The sequence below is a fragment of the Hesperophylax consimilis genome, chromosome 5 (assembly GCF_061612785.1).
Source record: "Hesperophylax consimilis isolate HC1 chromosome 5, BYU_Hcon_1.0, whole genome shotgun sequence".
Lineage (NCBI taxonomy): Eukaryota > Metazoa > Arthropoda > Insecta > Trichoptera > Limnephilidae > Hesperophylax > Hesperophylax consimilis.
In genome coordinates, this window is record NC_142840.1 from 35325737 (window position 1) to 35348953 (window position 23217).

Consider the following 23217-nt stretch of genomic DNA (forward strand, 5'->3'; position numbering starts at 1 on the left):
AACTAATTTTTTTTTTCTTTTTTTATAACTTTTAATTTTTTTTATCACATGCTACTTATAAATATGTCAATAGACAGAAAAAAAGAGAGAATGAAATGAAAAGAGAGAGAGAGAAGAATACTAGAAGTTTCACTTCTGTCTTGCGTAGGCTTGACACACCCATTTTTTTTTTTTATATTTCTCGCTTGTGCTTGTGTTTAAGAGGAGCGAGCATAAGGATGAAACATATTTTATTTCTATAATTAATTATTATTTTGTGAAATATTATGAATATTAAATAAAAATATAAACAAACGAACAAAATTAGAAGTAATATTGATTAATAAGATATTTTCATAAACTTATTTTTTTACATTTATCGTCTTCGATTGTTTTCATATATTCGGGTAGGCTGTTGAATTATTTTTCCCTAGATACATCTAATGATGTTGTGCAAATGAGGTGATACATTTTTTGTCGGAAATATGCGTTTGAGGAGAACGACTTTCAGCTAAAAAACTGTGATTTCTTTTAATATTTGAATTATTAGGTTTTTTAGTTAGGTGCACGTTGGGTGATATCCGCCATTAAAGTAGGTACCAAAAACAAACATAAGAACGCAGAAGGCCAGTATAAGAAATGAGTAAATTTTTAATTTATTCACAAGTTTGATTACAACGGTTTCTATAATCAAAACATTCAGACAGGTCGGGGAGGGCACCTTGGCAATACTTTTCCCACGCCACCCATGCATTAAACCCATGACGTTTGAAGATCAAATGGGCGCATTCCGAAGCCACAGAGATATCGTCAGTCGTCAAACCTGAATAAATAATGTGAATAATAAGTTACGCAATACTTTTTCAATGTTTTTAACTTTCACCCTTCAAGGGTGTTCTAGGGCATCATTTCAAACATTTTTTTCTTTATTTCACAAGCAATAATTATTAGCCGGAAACACTCATCCACTTTGAAAAATCTCCTGATAAAAGATACATGACGCCAACGGGACATGAACCCGTGTCCTTTCGATTTCCGGTCGACAGCTTTGACCACTGAGCTATGGCGGCTTATCTCTTATCCGCGAAATAATTCAATATATACTAGTCGTCATGTATCTTTTATCAGGAAATTTTTCAATGTGGATGAGTGTTTCAGGCTAATAATTATTGCTTGTAAAATAATTGTTACCCTTTGTGCTATGCATAAAAATCTTGTCTTAAACATTAGTTTACCAAAAAAATAATAATCAATTTTTTCTTGTTTATTTGTTAACCTTTTTTAAATTAACCGTTGAATTTTATTTTAGTTAAATTTTTTTAATTATTACAAAAATACAACTGGTTAGTTTCCTCCTTGGTATAAAAAATTAACAGAATAGTGTGAAAAAAAATCAAAAACCATAATATAATAAGATTACAGGATGTAAAAATATAATGAATTCATAATAGATATATAATAAAAGCAATAGAAAAGTTATGGCCAGATGCATAAATACGAGTATATATATTTTTTATATTTATGCATCTGGCCATAACTGAAGACGTCCTTTTTTGATATCATGTTATTGTAAGTATTAAAAAGTCTGTTTAAACTAGAATGTTGTTTATGGTTTGTTTTTCAATTATACACCTTTAATAGGACACACGAGCATGTGGAGCGGGCGGGTAAATTAATTGGTAGATCGTATTTTGCAACTCCGGGCATCGGACATTATTCTAAACTTATTATATATACAGGAATAATGCCTTCGCACACTTAGGATGGGTTGTTTCGGAGAATTTGAACAATTCTTTAGATTTAGAATTTAATTTTCAAGTTCTGTGAAAGATTTTTTCAAGTTCTGTTATTATCTCAGTTCTGTCAAGCAACTAGCCTAAAACGATATAATTACAGAACTTGAATAGGACTTTCACAGAACCCGAAAATGAAAGTTGAAATTTGATGAATTGTTCAAATTCTCCGAAACAACCCGACCTTAATAAAGCTATTTTAAAGAAGGAAGTTGCCCCTGCAAAATTATTAAATCTTACAAATGACCTCTAACAAAGATATTTTAAGAATTTGCATTGAATTTTCGATTTTGTTTGTGCAATTTATGAAATGAAGGCCAAACAGCTGATGCTAACTCCAGATGAGTCCATATGTATGCAAAGTTGCTCAATATTATTGAATGCCACTAAAACAAATTGTGTTTATAATGATGAAACCAAATGTTTCAGCAGTTATATTCGTAATTTTTTTTGTACAATATTAATGTAATGATGTAGTTTACAATCTAGGGTTACTCCACGATCATTAAATGATCAGGACTGTTGCAATGTTGTCATTAAAAGAGTGAATAAATCATATTTTAACATTTATTTATGGAAAAGGCAATGTGATGACATTTTGAAACATTTTAAAATAATTGGTTTTGTTGAAAATATGTAGATATTTCAAATCATGTTGTGAGTAGATACAATCGTTCACACTTGTTATTGGCTTGTATAGCGTAGTCATGAGAAAAAATTTTCAACATTGACTAACACTTTAATATAAAAAATGAAAAACAATGGTCAGATATGAGAGCCCTGTGGGATCCCGAGGAAATATCATTTAAATCTGATTCAAAACCCCCTTTTGCTACTGCCTGGTAGGCAAGTATGATGTAACCCTACAAAATAAATTACCACTTTAACCTATTGACCAAGGTTTTTTTAGAAGTCATTTTTAATGCTAGCCGTGCATGTGATGCCGTCTAAACCTAGAAATGCATTACACTTGAGCTTAGAGATGATGTTTAAAACTTTCAAATTATTAGTTTTTGTTATGTATAGGATCTGTGCTACCTACCGTTCCGTGAATATTAAAGTGTTTATATCATCTGGATACGATGCGATTGTAGCTGTTAGATTTTGTCCAACTGATATGAAAAAATTCTTGAAGAAAGCTGAAGCTATTTGGGTTGGCTGTGTTAAATGTTCACCCTCAATAAAATTGTATTCATTATCAGCGCGGTAAACAAGTCATTTTGCTGATCCTGTTTCTACAGTCGATATTTCACAGTTCCCCTGTAGCGGTGTTTGATACATTTCTTCTTAATTAAAAATAATATTAAATAAGTACGTGTTGTTACGTATTACAGATAAAATAGATTATTGAACGATGACGCAATTTAGGTTCAATTTTTTCTGCAAAAATATAACTTTTTTTGCTCGGTGTCACTTAACAGATATTGCCTACACAGCTAATATCATATTCAAGATACCAATAGGTATGTTAAAATTACATAATATTGTAAACAAAACAAAATCTTACTTTTAAAGTTGACATTGCAGTCTCCGCCAACTCCTTTTTCTTTGCACCAATACTTGTCGCTGATTTGGAATAGTCCCCAGTCCTTAGACTTGTCTTTGTTCTTTGTTCCGATGGCTGCTGTGTCTCCTTCGCTCTCGCCCATAACCAGACGGACCCCTAAACTATATATATATATATATATATATATATATATATATATATATGAGTTAGGTACCAATTTTAAATTTAAATATTTTAAAATGCTATCTTTAGATTGGTAAAGACAAATAATTTTAAAGAGTGCTGTTTTCAGTGTATTTGTGCATACCGATAGACGATCAAATTGGTTCGAAATAGCTAGGAACACCCGCCCACAGTCCTTTCTTACCCCGCAGTAGTTCTATAATACAGTACGCCACCAAACAAACAAGACTCGCTTGAAATGATTTTACTGTAGGTAAATACATGTTTTTTTTTATTTCAATAAATCAAATTTAATGTTGATAATATAATTGTCCTGAAAGTAATTTAGTTTTTATTATTGTGACATCTCATTCGGCGTATCAGTTTGACGATGGCCTTGAATCTCGAAAATTAGAAACTGAGAACAATGCTAAGATAAGTACACGATTTGTAGTGGAGAAAAATATTAATTGATATTGTTAAAAGCAGTAGTAAAAATAGTGTCATGAATTTATTTGAAAAAATTATGAATTTTATAAATTCTTCTTTGTAAAAACCGTTATCAAACCTTAAATTTCATAAATGGGTTAAATGCAAATATTGAACTTACAGTTTTCAAGCTGGCTTCTGGGGAAGCCTTGTCGTAGCAATTCATGGGCCAATTGACACTTTTCCAGGATCCTTGCGGAACTCCCCTGGATAGCAGTAATAGCCAACAGCAGAACAATTAGGTACTTCATTCTTGAACGAACAAAGATCAATTCAGTTTACCTTGACTTCATATGTATTATATTATATTATTAAACTTTTTCTTTCTAAAATATGGTTATCTCTAAATAGTATAAAATAAAGACGCTTTTCGTGTCTGTCAGTTTGTACGCTTAGTTTTTCTACACTAAGCAACAGATTTTAATACGGTTTTTACCATCGTTTTTACCATAGAAAATTTCTTAGAAAAGTTTTATATATATATGTAATATAAGTATATTACATCTATATAAAGTATAGAAAAGTTGACGTTTTGTAATCAAGTCAAAAAATATTTTTTCGGACGCTTTCATTGATACCGCTTTCTATACCTTGGAAGATACAACAAAATAATGTACTACGAAATTGTATATCTTAAAAAGGCCCACAGAAAAATTTGCCATAGTATTTGTCTATCTCCTGAAGATAACCCACACTAATCATTTTATCTATTACATATACTATGTGTTATTTTGACCAATAAAATATTCATTCTTTTCCAATTCAATGCGTAAGTTATGTTGAGCATTTATTTTCATGTGTATTAAAATTGATTCAACAGATAATTTAAACCAATATCTTAGAAGATATCGCAATTTGAAAAATCACTTGCAACAAAACTATTTGCCGCAAGCACAAACGCCGCCGCGGCGAGTTCCTATCTTTGTCGCGATAACAAGTACTCGTAAATCGGAGCTCTCCGTGTTGGGTCTTTTACGAGTATTGACAATATTATTTGGTTTTAAAGGATGAAACACAAGTTATTCTTATTTTAGCGTTGTGATTTTTTGAATATTGCGAATATTAGTTTTTTTTTTTATTTGTCGTTTATTTTCCTGATCTCAGTTTTGTATTTAAATAATGTCTCAAAAATATAATAGTTTGAACTGGATTGTAGTACAAGGAATGCAAAAATAATGCTTTTGAAACGTGAAAAGAAGAAAGGGAAATCCGGCTGTCTAATATCAGAGAAAGTACTTCTTCGCGAAGAGATAAAACTAAAAATAAAGATACCAATTAGCAGTTCGGACTCTTTTGCGATTTCATCTCTATACTTGACTGCAAAGACCTTAGATCGATGACTTACAACTTGTAAGCCATCGATGTCGTTGAAAAATTGTTTACAAAAATGGGATGGGTCTAAGATGAGAGCTTTGTGGAATTCCTGACGATACAGAAAAAAAGTCCCCAAAGTACCCTTCTTCATACTTTTCGGTAATGTATTTTCATTTATGCCAATCTTTTTCAGCCTCTTGATTAGCATTGATTTAACTGATCTTCGCAAAAATCCACGTATCCATGACAGCATCCACTTCTATTCGGTTTTCATGCTATCGCGGATGACTTGGGCGTATTCATTAAAGGTTTGTTGTTGATGATAGTAATATATTTACCAAAGTGAGCGAATAGGCAGTCATATAATATTGTTTTAATCAACTTTCCTTTACAGTCAACTTTAGAGATGGGTCTACAATTTTTATAATTTTATATTTGAAACCGCACAAGAGTCCGAACTGCTCCCAACCATCTGGAGCCCATGAGACTATTGCATCCCCGATTGGGGTACGTTGTGGGGCTGAAAGTAGTGGGGAGGGGAAGTAGATGTGGAAGAGGAAGGCGAGGAAGTACCTGACCTGAATATTCATAATAATAATAATAATATTTGGCTAATTTATATAGCGCTGTTTTCGCGAGAAATCACCTGAAGGGCGCTGTACAAATATATTTTTTTAATATTTAATACGAGAACTACTGAATTAAAACTGTGACTTACGTCTGAGACTTATATCTAGTGACTTACGATTAAGGCCTATAACTACTACCTTAATAAAATATATATTTACATATGTAGAAACTTATAACTAAAAGTATTGACTTGCCTACCAGTGGACAATGGACAATATCAGCGGGAACATAACAAGTTAATCGGTTTAATTGTTGGCAGATGAATCATCTAAATGCGTTTAAGATTGGCGATTGATTGATTTTATTCATTAATTTAATTCATTTAACATATAATATATCCAGCTAACAATAAATCCACCCTAATATAATAGAACTTCCTTCTTCTTCTGGCGTTAGTAAGATTAAATTGTTAATTTTAATTTTAGTTGTAAGTTGCCAAATATGTAAATACTCGTGTATATGTCGTTAAGATAGTAGTTATAGGCCTTAGTCGTAAGTCACTAGATATAAGTCTTAGAGATAAGTCAGTAGTTCTAGTATTAAATATTTAAGAAATATATTTGTACAGCGCCCTTGAGGTGATTTCTCACGAAAACGGCGCTATATAAATTAGCCAAATATTATTATTAATATTATTAACATTAACAATCTAATTTTACAAGCGCCAGAAGAAGGAGAAAGTTCTATTATATTAAGGTGTTTTTAAAATAGGTTTTTATTATTAGCTGGAAATATATCTTAAATTAATGAATGAAAATAATTGTCGATCTTTAACGCATTTAGATGATTCATCTGCCAACAATTAAGCCGATTGACGTGTTACTTTCCGCTGATATTGTCCACTGTCCATTGGTAGGCAGGTCAATGGCATTTTGACTTTATCATAAGTAGTTAAACGCAATTGCTAGAGAATGTATGTTTGTGAATCATCAATTACGGTTTAACTAAAGGAAACTGTATCGAACGTCTTCAGCATCATCAATATAAAATGTACATCAATTATAACAAACACAACAAAATGCCATCATATTTACCACTGTCGAAAACTATGTAAAAACCTTCCATAAAACTAATGTTGATAAGCCTGCTCTACATATAGGTAACTCATATTTAAAAACCTGCCCTGCCGTTTAGCGGTAAATTTTATCCTAAAAGCCCAGCTACACTACTCGCGAAGTTGATCGAAGTTGACCTAATACGATAGTGTGGGCACGAACTTCGCTTCGCTTCGGGCATCTTCGCTTCGCTTGGCCCGACTTCCGATTGTTGTCGGTAAATGCGCCCGAGTCAAAGGACTCGAAGTTCGAACACGAAGTGTCTGCCCACACTACTCGGTTCACTTCAGTTCGCTTCGAGACGTCGTGTTTGGTGGTTGTGCGTGCGCAGAGTCATAGTGACTATACGTAATAAAATATGGCTTCTACACTGTGGTCACAGGACCTAATTTTTTTGTTTCTAGAAACACTCCAATCCGAGGCGGTTATTTGGGACCCAATTGAAAGGGACTATAAAGATAACTAACTAACCATCACGCCGTTTCCCCGCAGGGGTAGGCAGAGAGGACGGACCGCCAAACAACTCGGTCTTGGCACACACTCCTTGCCTCATTCACATTCATACATCGTCTCATACATACTCTTCTATTATTCTGACTCTTGACATGGCCCGACTCGAGTATCTGATTCACTTGATCGTGCCATGTCTTCCTCGGGCGTCCCCGACTTCTGCTACCATTCACATTTGCATCATATATCCTCTTTTTTAATATTTTTTTTTATAGTGAATACCTCACAAGAGTCCCAACTGCTCCCGTCTGGAGCCAGTGAGACTATGGCATCCCCAATTGGGGGATGTTGTGAGGCTGAAGGTAAGTGGGGAAGGGAAAGAGGAAGGTGGGGAAGTACCTGGCTATTCAGATCTAGTCACTAAACACGGCTAAAGCCATTTGGAGCAACGTTTCAATTCTGAATGGTGGTCTTACACCAGGGCGATACTGGTAGTATCTTCCACTCTGGAACGTGCCGCAAATAAACTATATATTATTTTAATTAATTAATTGTGAAATAACACAAATTAATCAAATAAAATTTATTTGCGCACGCCGGGTTCGAACCCGCGACCTTCGGAATGGCAGTCCAATGCGTTACCACTGGACTATGCCGGCCGTCACACTCCTATCTTCGCACATTCGCTCTACATGCCCAAACCATCTAAGCGTCCCTTACTTAATCTTACTCATTACGCTTACATCAGCCTTGCACTCTTTGCGGATCTCCACATTCCTCACACGATCAAACATGGTTTTACCACACATACGCCCTTGAGGTGATTTTTTCACAAAAACGGCGCTTTACAAATTATCCAATTATTATTATTATTATTATACGCCTCAGGGATCTCATTTCAACAGCATTTAATCTACTTTCATCCTTTATTTGCCACTTGAACGTCCATGTTGCCTAGTGCACGGACTCCGAGAGACTGAGCTACTCGCGAAGTTGCACGAGTGTGTGGGCACGCACTTCGGACTTCGACTAACTTCGTCGAGGACTTCGTCGAAGCGCCGAAGCGAGTAGTGTAGCGGCCGCTTTAGAGTAATAATATACTAGAGACCGCACTAATATTTGTACAAATCGTTGACATACTCGCAAAATAAAGCTCTCCCTTTCAGCTCAGTTCCATTAACGTACAAAAAACAGAGACAAACAATTTCTGTTAAAAACATACTGTGTAAACGGTATGAAGCGACTTTTTGAAGCGGGCGAAGTTCACACCAGTGTCATCTGTCAAACGTGCGGTGGCTCGAAAGTGCAAACATATTGATATTTTTACGTTAATTGAGCGAAATTTTTAAAAAAAAGCTATGGCTATATGTGCTATGTATGGGTGCTTCAACCGAAGCTCAAAAGGAACAAAAAAAATCAGTTTTCACAGGTATTTATTAAAGAATTCATGTTTTTCACTGTATTCAATCTTTGATATCAAATATTTTATTTTTATTATTTATTTATTTATTTATTTATTGGATGATTTTTATAGCGCCGCTTTTGCGAAATATCACCTCAGGGGCGCTTTATATGCTTAACTACAAAACCACAAGTAACTTCCACCATTATTTAAACAATCCTTGCACTATTTGTATCTATATAATAAACATCCGTTTTGTATACGTTTTAATGCACTTTTAATATGTTTTACTAACAAGAAATCTTGGCTAAATTATAATAATGCAACTTACCTATTTCAGTCGGATCTGAATGTATCTCTGTCTCTTTCTCTCTCATAATATGAACGCTAATTTGTTGGTAAATGGACAGAGACGGAATAATTTTTGTCTTTGTTTTTTTTTTCGTTATAAAAAATTCAGGGCTGTGCTGAAATTGGTTTAGTATTAAATATTTAACTATTTACAGTTTTCCAAAGGATGAAAAAAGGCTAATGAAATGGATTCGTGCAACAAATAGGGAAAATTGGACTCCCAAATACCACAGTGCAATTGTTCTGCACATTTTTTAAGTGAGCACTTAGACACAACGAAAACAAAGGTCCGTCTAACGGATTTCGCGGTGCCTCAATCTAATTTAAGAGTACCCTTGGTTACACAAAAGGTTTTTATGATTTTTTTTTCATCCGCTTTGACACCACCATAAAAAATATTTGGTAATGACTATTGACTAATAAACCACTAACTTACTATTAACTAATACAGAATAATATTTTCAGATTATACCAAACTCAAATGTGTCCTCCCCGCCTGTGTCAGAACAGGCGCTTACATTTAATGCAGGCATAGATGTTGTAAGTATGTTAACACCATACAAAATTTGGTGCAAAATTCACTTCTTACTATCATTTTTTTATGCAATGACTTATGACTAATAAACAACTTACTTACCACTAACTAAAAAATAATAATATTTTCAGATAATACCAAACTCAAATGTGTCTTCCCCACCTGTGACAGAACAGGCGCTTACATTTAATGCAGGCATAGATGTTGTAAGTATATTGTGTGTAATACAAATAGAAATACAGCATGAAAATAAATAGAAAAAAAATAATTATTGATTTCATGTTTACAGATCATGGAGAATTCAGATAGCCTTGAACCCGTAACTCGCGCCCCCATACCTGAAACCCCACGAAAAATTATTTTAAGAAGAATTTTAGATCGGCGTAATACGCGAATTGTCAAATTAACAAAAAAAATCTTGACATTACAACAGTCGAAACGGCGACAATTGCGGAAAATTGATGATTTAACAAAAGTAATTCAGGACTTGGATAAAAAGGGCTTTGTTTTAAATGAAGGTATTGAGATTTGCCGATGCGATAGAATTTTGTGCTCAAGAACTAAAGTTGCCACAATTTATCAATAGTGAACCAACAATACTTTTTATAAGATGTATTAACAAGCTGTTTGATGTATTTAATTCACGAAGCATTGCTTCACCGAAGTGGAAAAGACCTATTTACCTCGGAAATCATTTAGAGTTTTCTGAGTACCTTCGAAATGTTAGTATATATTTGTCAAATTTAAAGTTTTTAGACGTGGTTAAAATTGTCAAATCTACCAAAAAAATTGGGTTCCTGGGTTTTAAAATTTGTATTGAAAGTTTTAATATAATAAATAAATACCTAATTTCTGAGTTCCCAATGTTAAAATTTCTAACAATGTATAAATTTAATCAGGACCACATTGAGTTATTTTTTGGAGCGATTCAATCTCACAATGGTTTAAATAATAACCCATCAGTCATTCAATTTAGATCCGCGTATAGAAAACTCCTTATCCACGCAGAAATCAAAGATGCTAGAACTGGGAACTGCTTACCTTTAGACCAAATAAGTATTTAACTTTTTTATGTTAGCATGCAAAATTTTTATGTTTAAAAAATTATATTTATTTTGAATTATAACATTTGGAAGCGTATTTTATCATCTTTCCAAAACAGTTTTTAGTTTTCGGATACATTTAGAAATATTCTATTTATTTGGATTTTTTTGCTAAACGGAAATATTTCGACTCTCTGAAAAAATACTGTCGAGGCCTGAAGGGTTATGTTAATTTTCGATGGAACTGAAATTTATTTTATAATTTTATGCACATGATAATAACTTTCTAATTGTTCATATTTATAATGTAATATATTAAAAGATATATACTAGAAATTGCATTTGATTATTTACGACTCACGACAAAATACCTAACCACTTACAACATTTCGCATAATACGGTCTCTTGTATATTATTACTCTAAGATTTTATCACAACATTTGAAGGTTACACCCGCCCTGTCCCACCCCGGTATAGGTGACTTATGGTCACCCCTTCGGAGTTCTCGCATGAATCTAATTTTTGAATAAACGGCTCTACAAAGTATATAAATGAAGCTAGACCTTCAATGTCCCCGCACAATTTTATCACAACAATTGGAAGAGCAGTTGTCTCGCCTTAACTCATGCAACTATCTTGCTCTCGCGAAGCAAAAACTCATTGGTTGAACGAAAAAACCAGCTCTCCCGTCAACAGGCAATGAGAGATTTAGGAAAAATACTAGAATTTGCAAGCCTTTCCTGTAATAATAGGAAACAATGTTAACTGAATAGTTGTATTGTCCCGTTGGCGTCATGTATCTTTTATCAGGAGATTTTTCAATGTCGATGAGTGTTTCAGGCTAATAATTATTGCTTATAAAAATAATTGTTACCCTTTGTGCGGTGCATAAAAAATCTTGTCTTAAACATTAGTTTACCAAAAAAAAAAATATTTTATACAAAGATACTTACATGTTAATTAAATAAGCTCGAATAGAAATAAAATATGTTACACGTAAGATAATTATGTGCTCAGCGAAACTCTGAAAATGTTACAGAGATTTGACCACTTATCTTGTAGAATATGTCTTGCTATAACCAAATAAAAAATATTGCGACGACGTGGTTTTGGAAAAACGACAGCGGTAGACAAGGTCTAATATTATAAAATATTTCCTTATTTCTGAGATAAACAAATTTAATCCTACAACTTGGCGAGCTTCACAGCAAGAAAAAAGCAAGCTCGTTAAGGGAATTTCATACTGCAATCAAGGGTCGGAGACGTGGTCGTAATGAATCTTATAAATACGCCGCAAAAACCGGTCCCTGCACCATTCCACTGTTTCGCTACCTTTCTTTCGTTTCACTACCTGGGAAATAAATCGCTGTGTTTGATTTCAACCCGGTTCCCCCCCCCCGCTCCACTTCCGCTGTCTACTGCACCTGCCTGCTAGCCAACTTTAGAGAGGGGATCTACCGTTGGCTACTGAGCTGGCCTGCTCACTGGCCCCGACGTCGCGGCGCCTCTCACCGTGGCCCCCATGTCGCTGCGTCTCCGCCCCGGGCCCACATGCCCCGGGCTTCCTCGAGCTCGCCGGTGACCAAGGCTCCAATGTCGCAGACTCGTTAAAACTGAGCCTTCCCAACAGCCAGCCTCGGAGACGGGATCTGCCATTGCCTACTGAACCAGCCCGCCAGCCAGCGCCCCGCAGAGCCGTTACCGACTGAGCCTGGAGGGATGCAAGGAGTTTTACCCGCAATAAAAACCAACCGTCTTTATTAAGGCGTTCTTTTAAAAATGCAAATTACAAATGTCAAATATATCTTCTTTCTCAAGACGCATTCGTTGATGCAAAAAAATTACAAATTTCGAATATATCGTCTTTCTCAACACGCATTCGCTGATGCAAACATATTACAACAGTCAATATTCCTTGCATTTTTATGGTATTTTAAATAGCTCTGTAACGGTTCAAATGAAATACCTCAAGTGCTTTATTTGAATCATTTCAAAGGACAAAGGTAAATGTGTGCCGGTGCTTATATTTTACAGTTTTTTCTTGTGCAGGCGAACACGTCCCGTACAGAAATAATTGAAATATTTGGATAGAATGACGGATTTATGGAAATGAGTGTCTGAAAAAGTGAGTTTTTAATTTGGATCTAAATTCTGTTGGGCTGGTTATACATCTCAATTCTTAGGAAGTTTATTCCCAGCCTTAGGGCCGGATACTCCGAATGCACGATCACAAAACTTAGTGATCGGAGTTTGCTTAGGCTCTTTCAACCTTCCAATTGCAGATGATGTTGCTGATCTGAGAGCTGACTGCCTTAGACCAGTATTTTCCGGAATGCATAGCTCAGAAATATACGGTGGCGCCATTTCGTTGATAGCTTTAAACACCATCTAGCATAGCTCGTACTGGATCCTTTCAGGACACTTCAGCCAGTGAAGATTTCGGAGGTGTTCCGAAATGTGCAAAAACTTGGGTACCCCGATGATCGATTAGCCTTGCTGCGGCATTGAACACTGATTGTAGTTTGCAGTCATGTGGCTATTCAGGTCCAATCACCATACACGGCCAAAGCCATTTCAAGCGACATTTCAATTCTGAATTGTTGTCACACCCTAGGGCGATACTGAAAGTAACTTCCACTCTGGAACTATGTATATATAAATATATACTGTAAATTATTTTAAATTAGACAAGTTAATCTTAATATACACACACACTACAAAATATGGAATAAAATCTTTAAACTACATTGCCTACACACTTTATAATTCGCTTCCAGAAATGTACAAAACCATTGAAAAAAAAAATAAAAAAAATAAATAAAAGTAAATCCATATTTGTATATCTTTGATTGTTCCTTTATTTGTTTATATTTTTTGTTCTACTTAACTTGTCTTTTAAACATTATTATTATGCAGTGTGTATTTTTGATATTTTGATGTCAATGGAAAATTGTATGTACTGTGTAATGTACCTCTGGCTTGCTATTCGAGAGCCTTACCCTTTCTATTATGTTTCTCTTGTAACCTTCCTTAAAGACGGAAGTTAAAAAAGCAGTTTTCTATTTGACTGGAAATAGTCCTTCTTGTAGTGATTTGTTAACAAATAGTCGAGTGGTCTAGCGAGGACATAAAAATATAAAATCAGGACTTGGATCACTTTTCTTTGTACTTTTTGCACATTGTTATATGACATTATATTTGAAACTAGCGACGACCATTGACGACAAATATTGTCACTTTTCTACATAATATGATTATATTTGTTGTTGACAAATTAGAGACACGTAAGAAATTTACGTTTTGAGTGAACACCGTTAGCAAACTCGAAAAAACACCTTTCAAAAAATGAAATACATATTTTAAGGGAAGAACTATATATTAAGTAAAACAAAATAATAATATGTATTTAACCTACTTTGTCGCTTGTCTGAATTGTTCCCACAATCAGTTCAAATCTAGAAAATTAAAACTTCATTGAACGTGAATAACTTCCCGCAGGACACAAATAACCAAAATTAGTATGTGTGATGATTATTTGAAGATGGTTCGTCCGGGTCTGGTGCAGCGTTGAAATGGCGAGTTTGTGCGGGTCAGTTTGCCTGCTGCAGTATGTTGTTGGTGGAAGCAGGGTAGATTATTTTTTCAATTGAACCTAGGCAGTCCATTATTTCTTTGGTTTAATTAGACCAAAGTGATAATTCAAAATGTTTTTTAAAATATATTTTTCACTGAAATAATGGGTGCCACCCATTGACTAATTTACATCAATGGTGCCACCACATGGTATCGCTGGGCGGATAAGGATGCAAATAGTGATAAACTCAGATGAAGTGTTAAAACAATATATTTTGAAGCTTATAAAAATATATAAAATATCATCGATATTAATTAAACCTGCTTAGCGAGATATTTTGCAAAATAAGGAATACAAAACCCACATTTTTTGCACATTGTTCTACCAAACGGCTTTCAACACTTTCAGGCTCATTGACATATATAACAAGGAAATGACACAGTGATCCATTTGGTTGAATCTAATGTCTGTAAAATCTCCCAAGTACTTTCTTCCGGGATCCACAGATGGTGTAACAAAACACGTCAGATAAACTTGAGCGAGCTTTCTCCGAAAATCTAAATTTAACTAAAATAAAGTTATTATTCTGCACGTCCCTTACACATTGGACATTTAATTAGGTGCACACGGATAACGATATCGCCATTGCTTACAATCCCGGAAATTGGAATTGTTTTAGTTTTAATTGAATGATCTTTGGGTTTAAAACTATGGAGGATTGTACCTTTCGGCTCAACCTGACTCAAGGTACCAAAAACAAAGCAAAAGTCGCAAAAGTAAATTTGAGGGAATGATTACGATTTTCTTTTTTTTTGATTACCAACTCTGATTACAACGGTTATTATCAAAACATTCACTCAGATCAGGGAGGGCACCTTGGCACTTTTCTTTCCACCCCATCCACGCAGAAAAGCCGTGACGTCTGTAAATAATTTCAGCGCATCTTGAAGCCACGGTTATGTCGTCAGTCCTCAAACCTGGAGAAATAATATCATTTTTTTATTTATTTATCGTTTCTTTACATTGTATCTTTTTTTTAAAGTTAATAACATAGTTTAACCTCACTAGGACAAGCCTGTGTTGAGGTTAATAATTTTACAAAATATTAAAAAAATAGTACAAAGATTATAAGAGATTTAAAATAGTACAAATATTAAAAAAAATAATACAAAAATGAAGATAAATATTCTTACATTGACGTTTCTGCGAATTGGATATCTACATGGAACCTATCAGCCTATTCATTACAATATAATGCTGTAAACATGTAGGGTGACTATGATATTTAATTGCAATAAAAATGTAACAAACTATTATTTTTTTTAAAACAGAGAAGAAAGAAAGAGAGAACAAAAATTTTACATTAAAAAAGAAAAGGATGAAAAAATTAACTTATTCAAAATATTATGCCACAATTTAAAAGGACAAAGATGAAAGAATATGTAGGAAATCCTCGGATGGCAGAAATAATTTAACATTCTTTTTAAATTTACACAAGGAATTTGACGATTTAATGTGATCTGGAAGGCTATTAAATAGAAGTGGAGCCTGGTACAAATAATGTCTCTGCCCAAATGAGGATTTAGGGTGAATTGCCATAAAGTTCAGACCAGAGCCAATTCTTGTAGTACGAATTTGTTGCGTTTTTTTCGCAGAACTAATATTGTTAAAAAATCTGCATAGCGTTTGTAGGATAAATAGTTGTTTTAAATTCATGATATTACATTCCTTATAAAGTAACTGTGTAGGATATGTAAATTTTTTCTTGTACATAACTTTGAGAATCAGTTTTTGGGCAATATTAAGTGGTTCTATTACAGTCTTCAGGCAGGAACCCCAGCACACTATACTATACGAAATGGTAAGTTATTTTTTTCATGGTTCCTGGCGTTCACCCTTGAATAGTCTTCAAGACTATTATTTCAATTTATGGAGAAAGTGGAGGCGAATTTATCTAATTTTCGATTTTATGTCCGGATTAAATCTTCCCCATAGAAAAAACTAAACCCTTCCACACACTTTTCCACAAATGATCATCTAGTCAATCTAAATTATGCAAATTCATTATATAAGCAAAATAAATACAAAACAATACAAGAACAACACATCAACTCACCAGAGATCAAATGTGAAAATAATTCACCGACTCCAGATATTTTCATATCAAAGGGTTCGGCTCGGTAGAACTCCTAACAGGGCCTATAAATCCTACTGATCCCTCAACATAAATATTTAAAAAAACTTTCCTTTTCCTACATGTATTTAAAATGACTGATTTTTGCATTTTTTCAATTTGATTTATATAAGCAAATGTATTATTATTATTTGGAACCTTGAACTCAGTTCAGACAGAGAAGAGATGGGATATCTGTAGTTCTCGCTTCTAGACAAAAGAAAGTGCAATTTGGAGGGTCACGGGAGAAACAGGAATGAACTTTTCAGCAATATCCTTCATTCCTCACGTATTTAAAAAAAACTGAATGTTTAGTAGGTAGTCAGCAATAAATTGATTAGTAACGTTGTCAGATCAGTGGTCAATGGGTTTAGTAGAAATGTGTTGTTATAATTTGAAAAGGCACAACAGGGTGGCATGGAAGAAATATATGTTTTAAAAAGGGGTGGTAAGCAAAATAAGCTTAGGAAACAATGGTATAAATTATGACATTGAAGGGTCATGCAATACACAACCCGCCACATAAAATAAGTGTAGATAGGCAACACTAATGTTATGTTAATTACAATATTGAAGTGATGCAAAACACAACCTGCCACACAGAAAAAATTAAGGTAACACTGATAAAAATTATGATATTGATGGCTCATTCGATAAAAATACAACCCGCCACATAAAATAAATTTAGGAAACACTGGTATAAATTATTATATTGAAGGGTCATCCGATAGAAATACAACCCGCGACATGAAATGTAGGAAAAATTGGTATAAATTATGATACTAAAGCGTCATGCGATATAAATACAACCCGCCACATAAAATAAATTTATTATTATCGTCATCACACCAGCAATATGTAATACGAGTATAATAAATTAAGTTTAATTCAATTTAAATATCTCTGAGAAGGTCCTATACAACCTAAACATACGTATTTATCTCTTTGATTTAAAAATATATAATTAGGTATATATTTTATATTAGTACACATACACAGTACATACACACAATAAATTATTAAAAGATATCGTATTTTTAGTCACTCATATTGCCGGCGAACAACGATACTATTTAAATTGCCAATTAGTGTAGGGTAACATAACAAATTATTTTAACCAAAACAAAGTCTTACTTTCACAGTTAACATTGCAATCTCCGCCAACTCCTTCGCGTTCGCACCAGAACAAGTCGCTGATTTGGAATAGTCCCCAGTCCCATGAATTGTCAGCGTTCATTCGTCCGATGGCTTCCGTGTTTCCGCTGCTCTCTGACATAACCAGACAGACCCCTAAAATAAAAATATCTAACCTTAAATTTCAAAATGGGAATTTTGCCGAAAGGCATTTTTTTACATTTATTTAGTACGGGAATTATATATTGTACTTGACTGTCGTACTATTGTTTTGACTGTTCAACTAGGTATTCCCGTTTTAGGACAGTGGAAATTTGGAAGAATCAGCATAAATATTTTAGTTTTGTTTATGTTTTTGTTTTTTGTTGTTTTTTTTTTGTTTGGTTTGTGTTTTGTTTTGTTTTTTTGTTTGTTGTTTTTTTTGTTTTTGTTTTTTTTTTTTTTAGATTTTTTGAATAGTAAGACTTCACTCTCCTTTCTTCCTATTTGATATAGCCAAGAAATGGTCAATTTACGAAGAACACCTATGTTTTCCTTTTTCCAAGCATTAGATTCATATTAAGCGCGGGATGTTTTGCTTGTGAGTGATACAATTGGGTAATGATGACGTTGTTTATGAGTGCTTAAAATTAATTTCCTCATGTACAATTGTCTAACATCCAGAACTCTTCAAATAGTGCATTACTGTGATGATACCTAAATGGTTTTATAAGGATGACCCTTGGTAAAGATTTTTAAGCTTTTGCTACATGGTCCAAAACAGTTTTAACACACCCACCTCAGCCTAAAAATGCGTAGTCTAGTAGTGATCCACACTCAGCATCATAAATGTGTTTCAGTTTTTTTTACGCAGGTGTTTTCTAATTGGCATAAATATTGCGTAAGCTTTCTAACCTTTATGGTTACTAAATCTATGTATCATTTGTTGAAAATATGGTTGGTAATGTAGTATTGTAACATCGTGATAAATTCCTGCATTGCTTGGTCAGTGTTAGTCTGGTCTGGTACGTTTTGCCACTTTTCTGTACGTAACTCTTCAATAAGGCTGCTGTAATTTATTCTTGAAATATATTTATTTTTGCAGATGTGGAAGGCTTATTTCTTAGTCCTAGAACTGTATTATAATGATCTGAAATTGTTGTGTGTGTGTGTGACAAATGGGTCAATAGAATTAATTTTAGTGACTTTAATGTGAGCTAAGCAGGATTTACTCGTTCCTTGTACTTTGGTGGGGGTGTCGATTGTCGGAGTAAGAAAGCATAAATAGTCATCAGATTGACGATGATTGTCTTGAATGGTGTTAACATTTAAGTCTCCAGGATTTGCTGTTTTGGAATATTTGTGCTGTTAGCGATAGAATGGAGTGAATTTAGAAAGGTATCGGTGTTGTGTGATGATGGTAATCTGATAAATCATCACAATGATAATTCATCACATTTTTAAAAAGTTATATAAAGTCATGGAAAGTGATGAAACAAAAACTTTATTAACCGGGTTATGTAGGTTATGTTAGGTTAGGTTAGGTTAGGTTAAAAAAAAATTTCATCGTTTCTAATGACTTTATTAAATTGAGTTATCATGGAACCCAAATATACATATGTTTTTTAATAGTTTTCTTGTGATAAACTGAGTTTGTCAACTTGCATTTGTATACCATCTTTAACATATATAACAATACCACTAGCTTTATTTATTACACTAGTTGTGTGATACTCAGTATAATTTTGAATTTGTTTAGAGGTGTAGTATTTATTGATCCAGCACTCAATCAAAACTAGTATATCAAATGTGAAATTAAGTTGGTCTTGAAATACAAGGAAGTCGTCAATGTTTTTTTATACTTATACCGTCATACTTATAAGAGATAATATGGAGGGATAAGAACAGGTTAGTTAACAAAACGTTACTCATAATAAAGCGCATGCGTACTGGAAATACTGGCCGTAATACTGTGGTATTAATGGCTGACAGATTTTTAAGCCACCCGACCCCCGGGATTAGGGACATATTACTATCGTTTTAAGAAAGAGATCGCGGACTTTGTTAACAATTGGTTGATTTGATAAATATAAAATCAGATGCGATCGGTAGCGCAATGAAAATATAAAAGGCAGTAATACCTATTGGCAGCAATATCAGAGGAACATTTAAAATCAATTTACCAAAGCAAATTTGGAACGCATAATCAAATTGGTCAAATTTAGAAGCAAATCAAAGCATACCGGGTCAATGACATCAAAATGTAGTTTAAAAAAACGTGAAGTTAGCAACTAAACGCGATATGGAAAATTACCGTGTTTTTGAGGATTGGAAAAAAGTGGTGCCAGTATAAAAAAACTTGCATGAATATTAGTATGAGTATTCATTAACCCGAGCAGTATCCCGCCCTCTTCACCGTATAGCTATACCAGCTCTGTAGCGGCGTATTAAGGAATATTTATAAGTAAGACTGCTTATGTTGTGCATAATTTTCAGACCGTAAAAATCCCAACTAATTCTAAATGACTTTAAGATTATCGATTACATTTCTGTTAAATATTTCATAAACTTACAGTTTTCAAGTTGACTCCTGGGAAAGCCTTGCCGTAGTAATTCATGTGCTAATTGGCACTTGCCCAGGATCCTTGCGGAACTCCCCTGGATGGCGGCAACAGTCAATAGCAGTACAATCACGTACTTCATTCTTGAAAGAATAAACACCTTTTCAGCTGACCTTTACTTAATTTGTGTATTAAGTACTCAAAATTTATCTCTTTATCTAAAATATGAGTGTATTTCACTATCCTATCTACGAGGGCTGTTTGAATAATTTATTGATAATGCATGAGATACCGCCTCAAGTTAAGAATTGTTTACACTTTTGGTGTCTGCTAAATTCTCAGGTTTGGGTTTGGCAGCCATCATAGACATGTCGCTTATCGAGTGGTTACAATCCAAAACGAATTCGGAGGTAGCTGGTTCAAATCCGGTGTGGGCACGTGTATTTTTTCATTAAAAATAATATATAGTACCTACGTTGGTGAATAAAAATAAAATATAAAGTAGTAAGTGATTCAAAACAATGTAACTTTTCATTCAAGTAAATATTTTATTTTATTTTATTTTGTTTATTTAGGAAAACCAACAGATTTTTTACATTATCAAATAATATTAAACTAGTAAATGCCTCGCAAATAAACACGTATAGACACGCGCCGCGCCCTACGTTCCGCTGCTTATCAGGCAGTATGAAAACACTGATAAGCTCTAAGATATTGTTTTTATTGAGAGATAAAAAAACGAAAAAGATAATGTTATTTTTCTTTTATTTTAGTTTTACTTATTACAAACGATTTCTGTTTTAATATTTTTCTCTTATTCACATTTAACTATATGATTTATGTTATGGTGGGTGGAACTGCCTTTCCAAATTCTGAAATAAAGAATTTCGGTGTCTTAGTGCTTGTATGTTCAATAGACCATTTAGCCAATTTTACAGAAGACTTTTTTATGTTTTTACAGGCAAATTCAAAAAAATTATCGATTTTGGTCATTTCGTTTTATACATATGTGTAACAGGAAATTTTTAATGATCATTTTTCGAAGAATGAAGCTGTAATATGCCCATATTATGACTTTAAAGGTGGACGTTGAACATTGCTTGAAAATGATGAATGATTATTTTGGATATTGAACATATCGTCTGGAGATTGAACAATTCGGCTCCCATAATTTTGAGGTATTTTTTGTTCAGTTAACCAATTAGTGGTAAATTGAATGTACAGGTGATTTTCAGATTTCAAACTCTTTACTTTTATTTTAGGTAGTAGTTGACTTAAAGTATTACTTAAAAATATAGAAACAGCGTCCTTAAGGTTATTTTTCACAAAAACTGCTCTATATAAATCATCCAAATATTATGTATGTTTGAAAACAACGTACAAGTACAAAGGTACCTACCGCTAATATACTGCTATCGGTTGTCGGTGCATGCGTGATGTGAAATATTTTTACATCGTACGTATTACGGCCTCCGTGGTCTAGGGGTACTCTTGACTAGAGATCCGGAGGTCACGGGTTCAAACCCCGGCGTGCGTACGTAAATTTTATTTGATTAATGTATGTAATTTCACATATTATTCATTTAAAATAACATATAGTTTATTTGCGGCATGTTCCATAGTAGAAGATATGGTGTAAAGACCACAATCAGAATTGAAATGACTTTAGCCGTGTTTGATGACTAGATCTGAATAGATACTCACTTAACTTCTTTCTTCTCATTCCTCCTCCTTCTTCTCTTTCTCTTCTCCATCTCCTTCCCCTCCACACTACCTTCAGCCTCACAATATACGAATATACCCCAATTGGGGATTCCATAGTCTCACTGGCTCCAGATGGTTGGGAGTAGTTGAGACTGTGTGCGGTGTTCCATCAAAAAAAAATCCCGAGTGATGCGTAAAATTTTACAAGTTCAATTTTCAGTTGAAAATTGGAACTGATTAGTATTAAATCGAATAAATTAATTAATAATTCTTTATTGGAAATGAGTGTCGGTTTGTTTTTATTGTTTTTATTGAAAAGTAAGGTAAGTATAGAAAGTTTACTTACTTTAGAAAGATTTTATTTCTTTCGAAAGGTCTTATTTGCCGTGAGCTTATTATTTATCTTGATTATCGTGAGTCAAATATAATTATTTTAAATACTTTCAGCTCATAAAATCCTAAAATTATAATATCCCGCGATTTGGGTTATGGGTCTGCGCTAGTATTTTTTTTTTTTTTTTTTTTTTAACTTCCGATTTAGTTGTCCAGGTTAAATCTTCCCCAAAGGAAAAACTTAACCCTTCCACTCACTTTTCCACAAATGATCATCTAGTCAATCAACATTATGTAAGTGCATTATATAAGCAAAATAAATACAAAACAATACAAGAACAACACGTCAACTCACCAGAGATCAAATGGGAAAATAATTCACCGACTCCAGATATTTTCATATCAGAGGGTTCGGCTCGGTAGAACTTCTAACAGGGCCTATAAATCCTACTGATCCCTCAACATAAATATTTAGAAAAATCTTTTGTTATTTGAATATTACAGGAATTTGGAATAGCGACATCAATGATATAAGTTATTTTTTTTAATTTTGTCATGTAAAACTATATCGGGTCTATTATGACTAATCGCTCGGTCTGTTAGTATAGTTTTATCATAATATATTTTATAAAATTCGTTTTCTAAAAATGAATTTGGTTCGTATTCATAATATGGTACCTACTACATTACGGCAGTCAATCAAGTTATGTTTAATTACCAAATTTTGGTGAATTATTTTTAAAACTTGATTGTGCCTAAATGTATACTCGGACGGTGCTAATATAGAACATCCCGATATAATATGTTCTATAGTTTCCGGAAAAGCCAAACATTTTCTACACAAATCATCAATTTGATTTGTATCTTTGATTATATGCTTTCTATAATTTTTAGTATTAATGACTCTATCCTGAATGGCAAGCATAAATCCTTCTATTTCTGCGCTCAACTCTCCAATACTCAACCATTTGTTTGACGAAATTTTGTCAACATACGTTTGGTTGAGATAATTGAAGTGTTTTGCGTGTAAAATTTTATTTGACCAGGA

At 33.6% G+C, this 23217-nt stretch overlaps 2 protein-coding genes across 2 annotated transcripts; both read right to left on the reverse strand.

Moving 5' to 3' along the window:
• Nucleotides 1-635: 635 nt before the first annotated feature.
• LOC149423838 (lysozyme-like) lies at nucleotides 636-3421 on the reverse strand. Its single transcript, XM_089631903.1, has 2 exons — nucleotides 3280-3421; nucleotides 636-802 (listed from the first exon to the last, which is right to left on the reverse strand). The coding sequence occupies exons 1-2, from the start codon at nucleotides 3419-3421 to the stop codon at nucleotides 636-638; spliced, it is 309 nt and encodes a 102-aa protein (XP_089488029.1).
• An 11157-nt stretch (nucleotides 3422-14578) lies between these two features.
• LOC149423839 (lysozyme-like) lies at nucleotides 14579-20299 on the reverse strand. The gene is made up of 3 exons (XM_089632144.1): nucleotides 20145-20299; nucleotides 17593-17748; nucleotides 14579-15262 (listed from the first exon to the last, which is right to left on the reverse strand). Exons 1-3 carry the CDS (start codon nucleotides 20272-20274, stop codon nucleotides 15102-15104), a joined length of 447 nt encoding a protein of 148 aa, XP_089488270.1. The 5' UTR covers nucleotides 20275-20299; the 3' UTR covers nucleotides 14579-15101.
• Nucleotides 20300-23217: the final 2918 nt, after the last annotated feature.

Excerpts from the sequence above, each read along its gene's own strand:
- LOC149423838 (XM_089631903.1), bottom strand. The coding sequence starts at position 3,421 with ATGGGCGAGAGCGAAGGAGACACAGCAGCCATCGGAACAAAGAACAAA. Across the intron at positions 803-3,279 it reads CTGCAATGTCAACTTTAAAA|GTTTGACGACTGACGATATC; the intron begins GTAAGATTTTGT and ends TTATTTATTCAG.
- LOC149423839 (XM_089632144.1), bottom strand. The coding sequence starts at position 20,274 with ATGAAGTACGTGATTGTACTGCTATTGACTGTTGCCGCCATCCAGGGG. Across the intron at positions 17,749-20,144 it reads CAGGAGTCAACTTGAAAACT|GGGTCTGTCTGGTTATGTCA; the intron begins GTAAGTTTATGA and ends TTTTTATTTTAG. Across the intron at positions 15,263-17,592 it reads TTGCAATGTTAACTGTGAAA|GTTTGAGGACTGACGACATA; the intron begins GTAAGACTTTGT and ends TTATTTCTCCAG.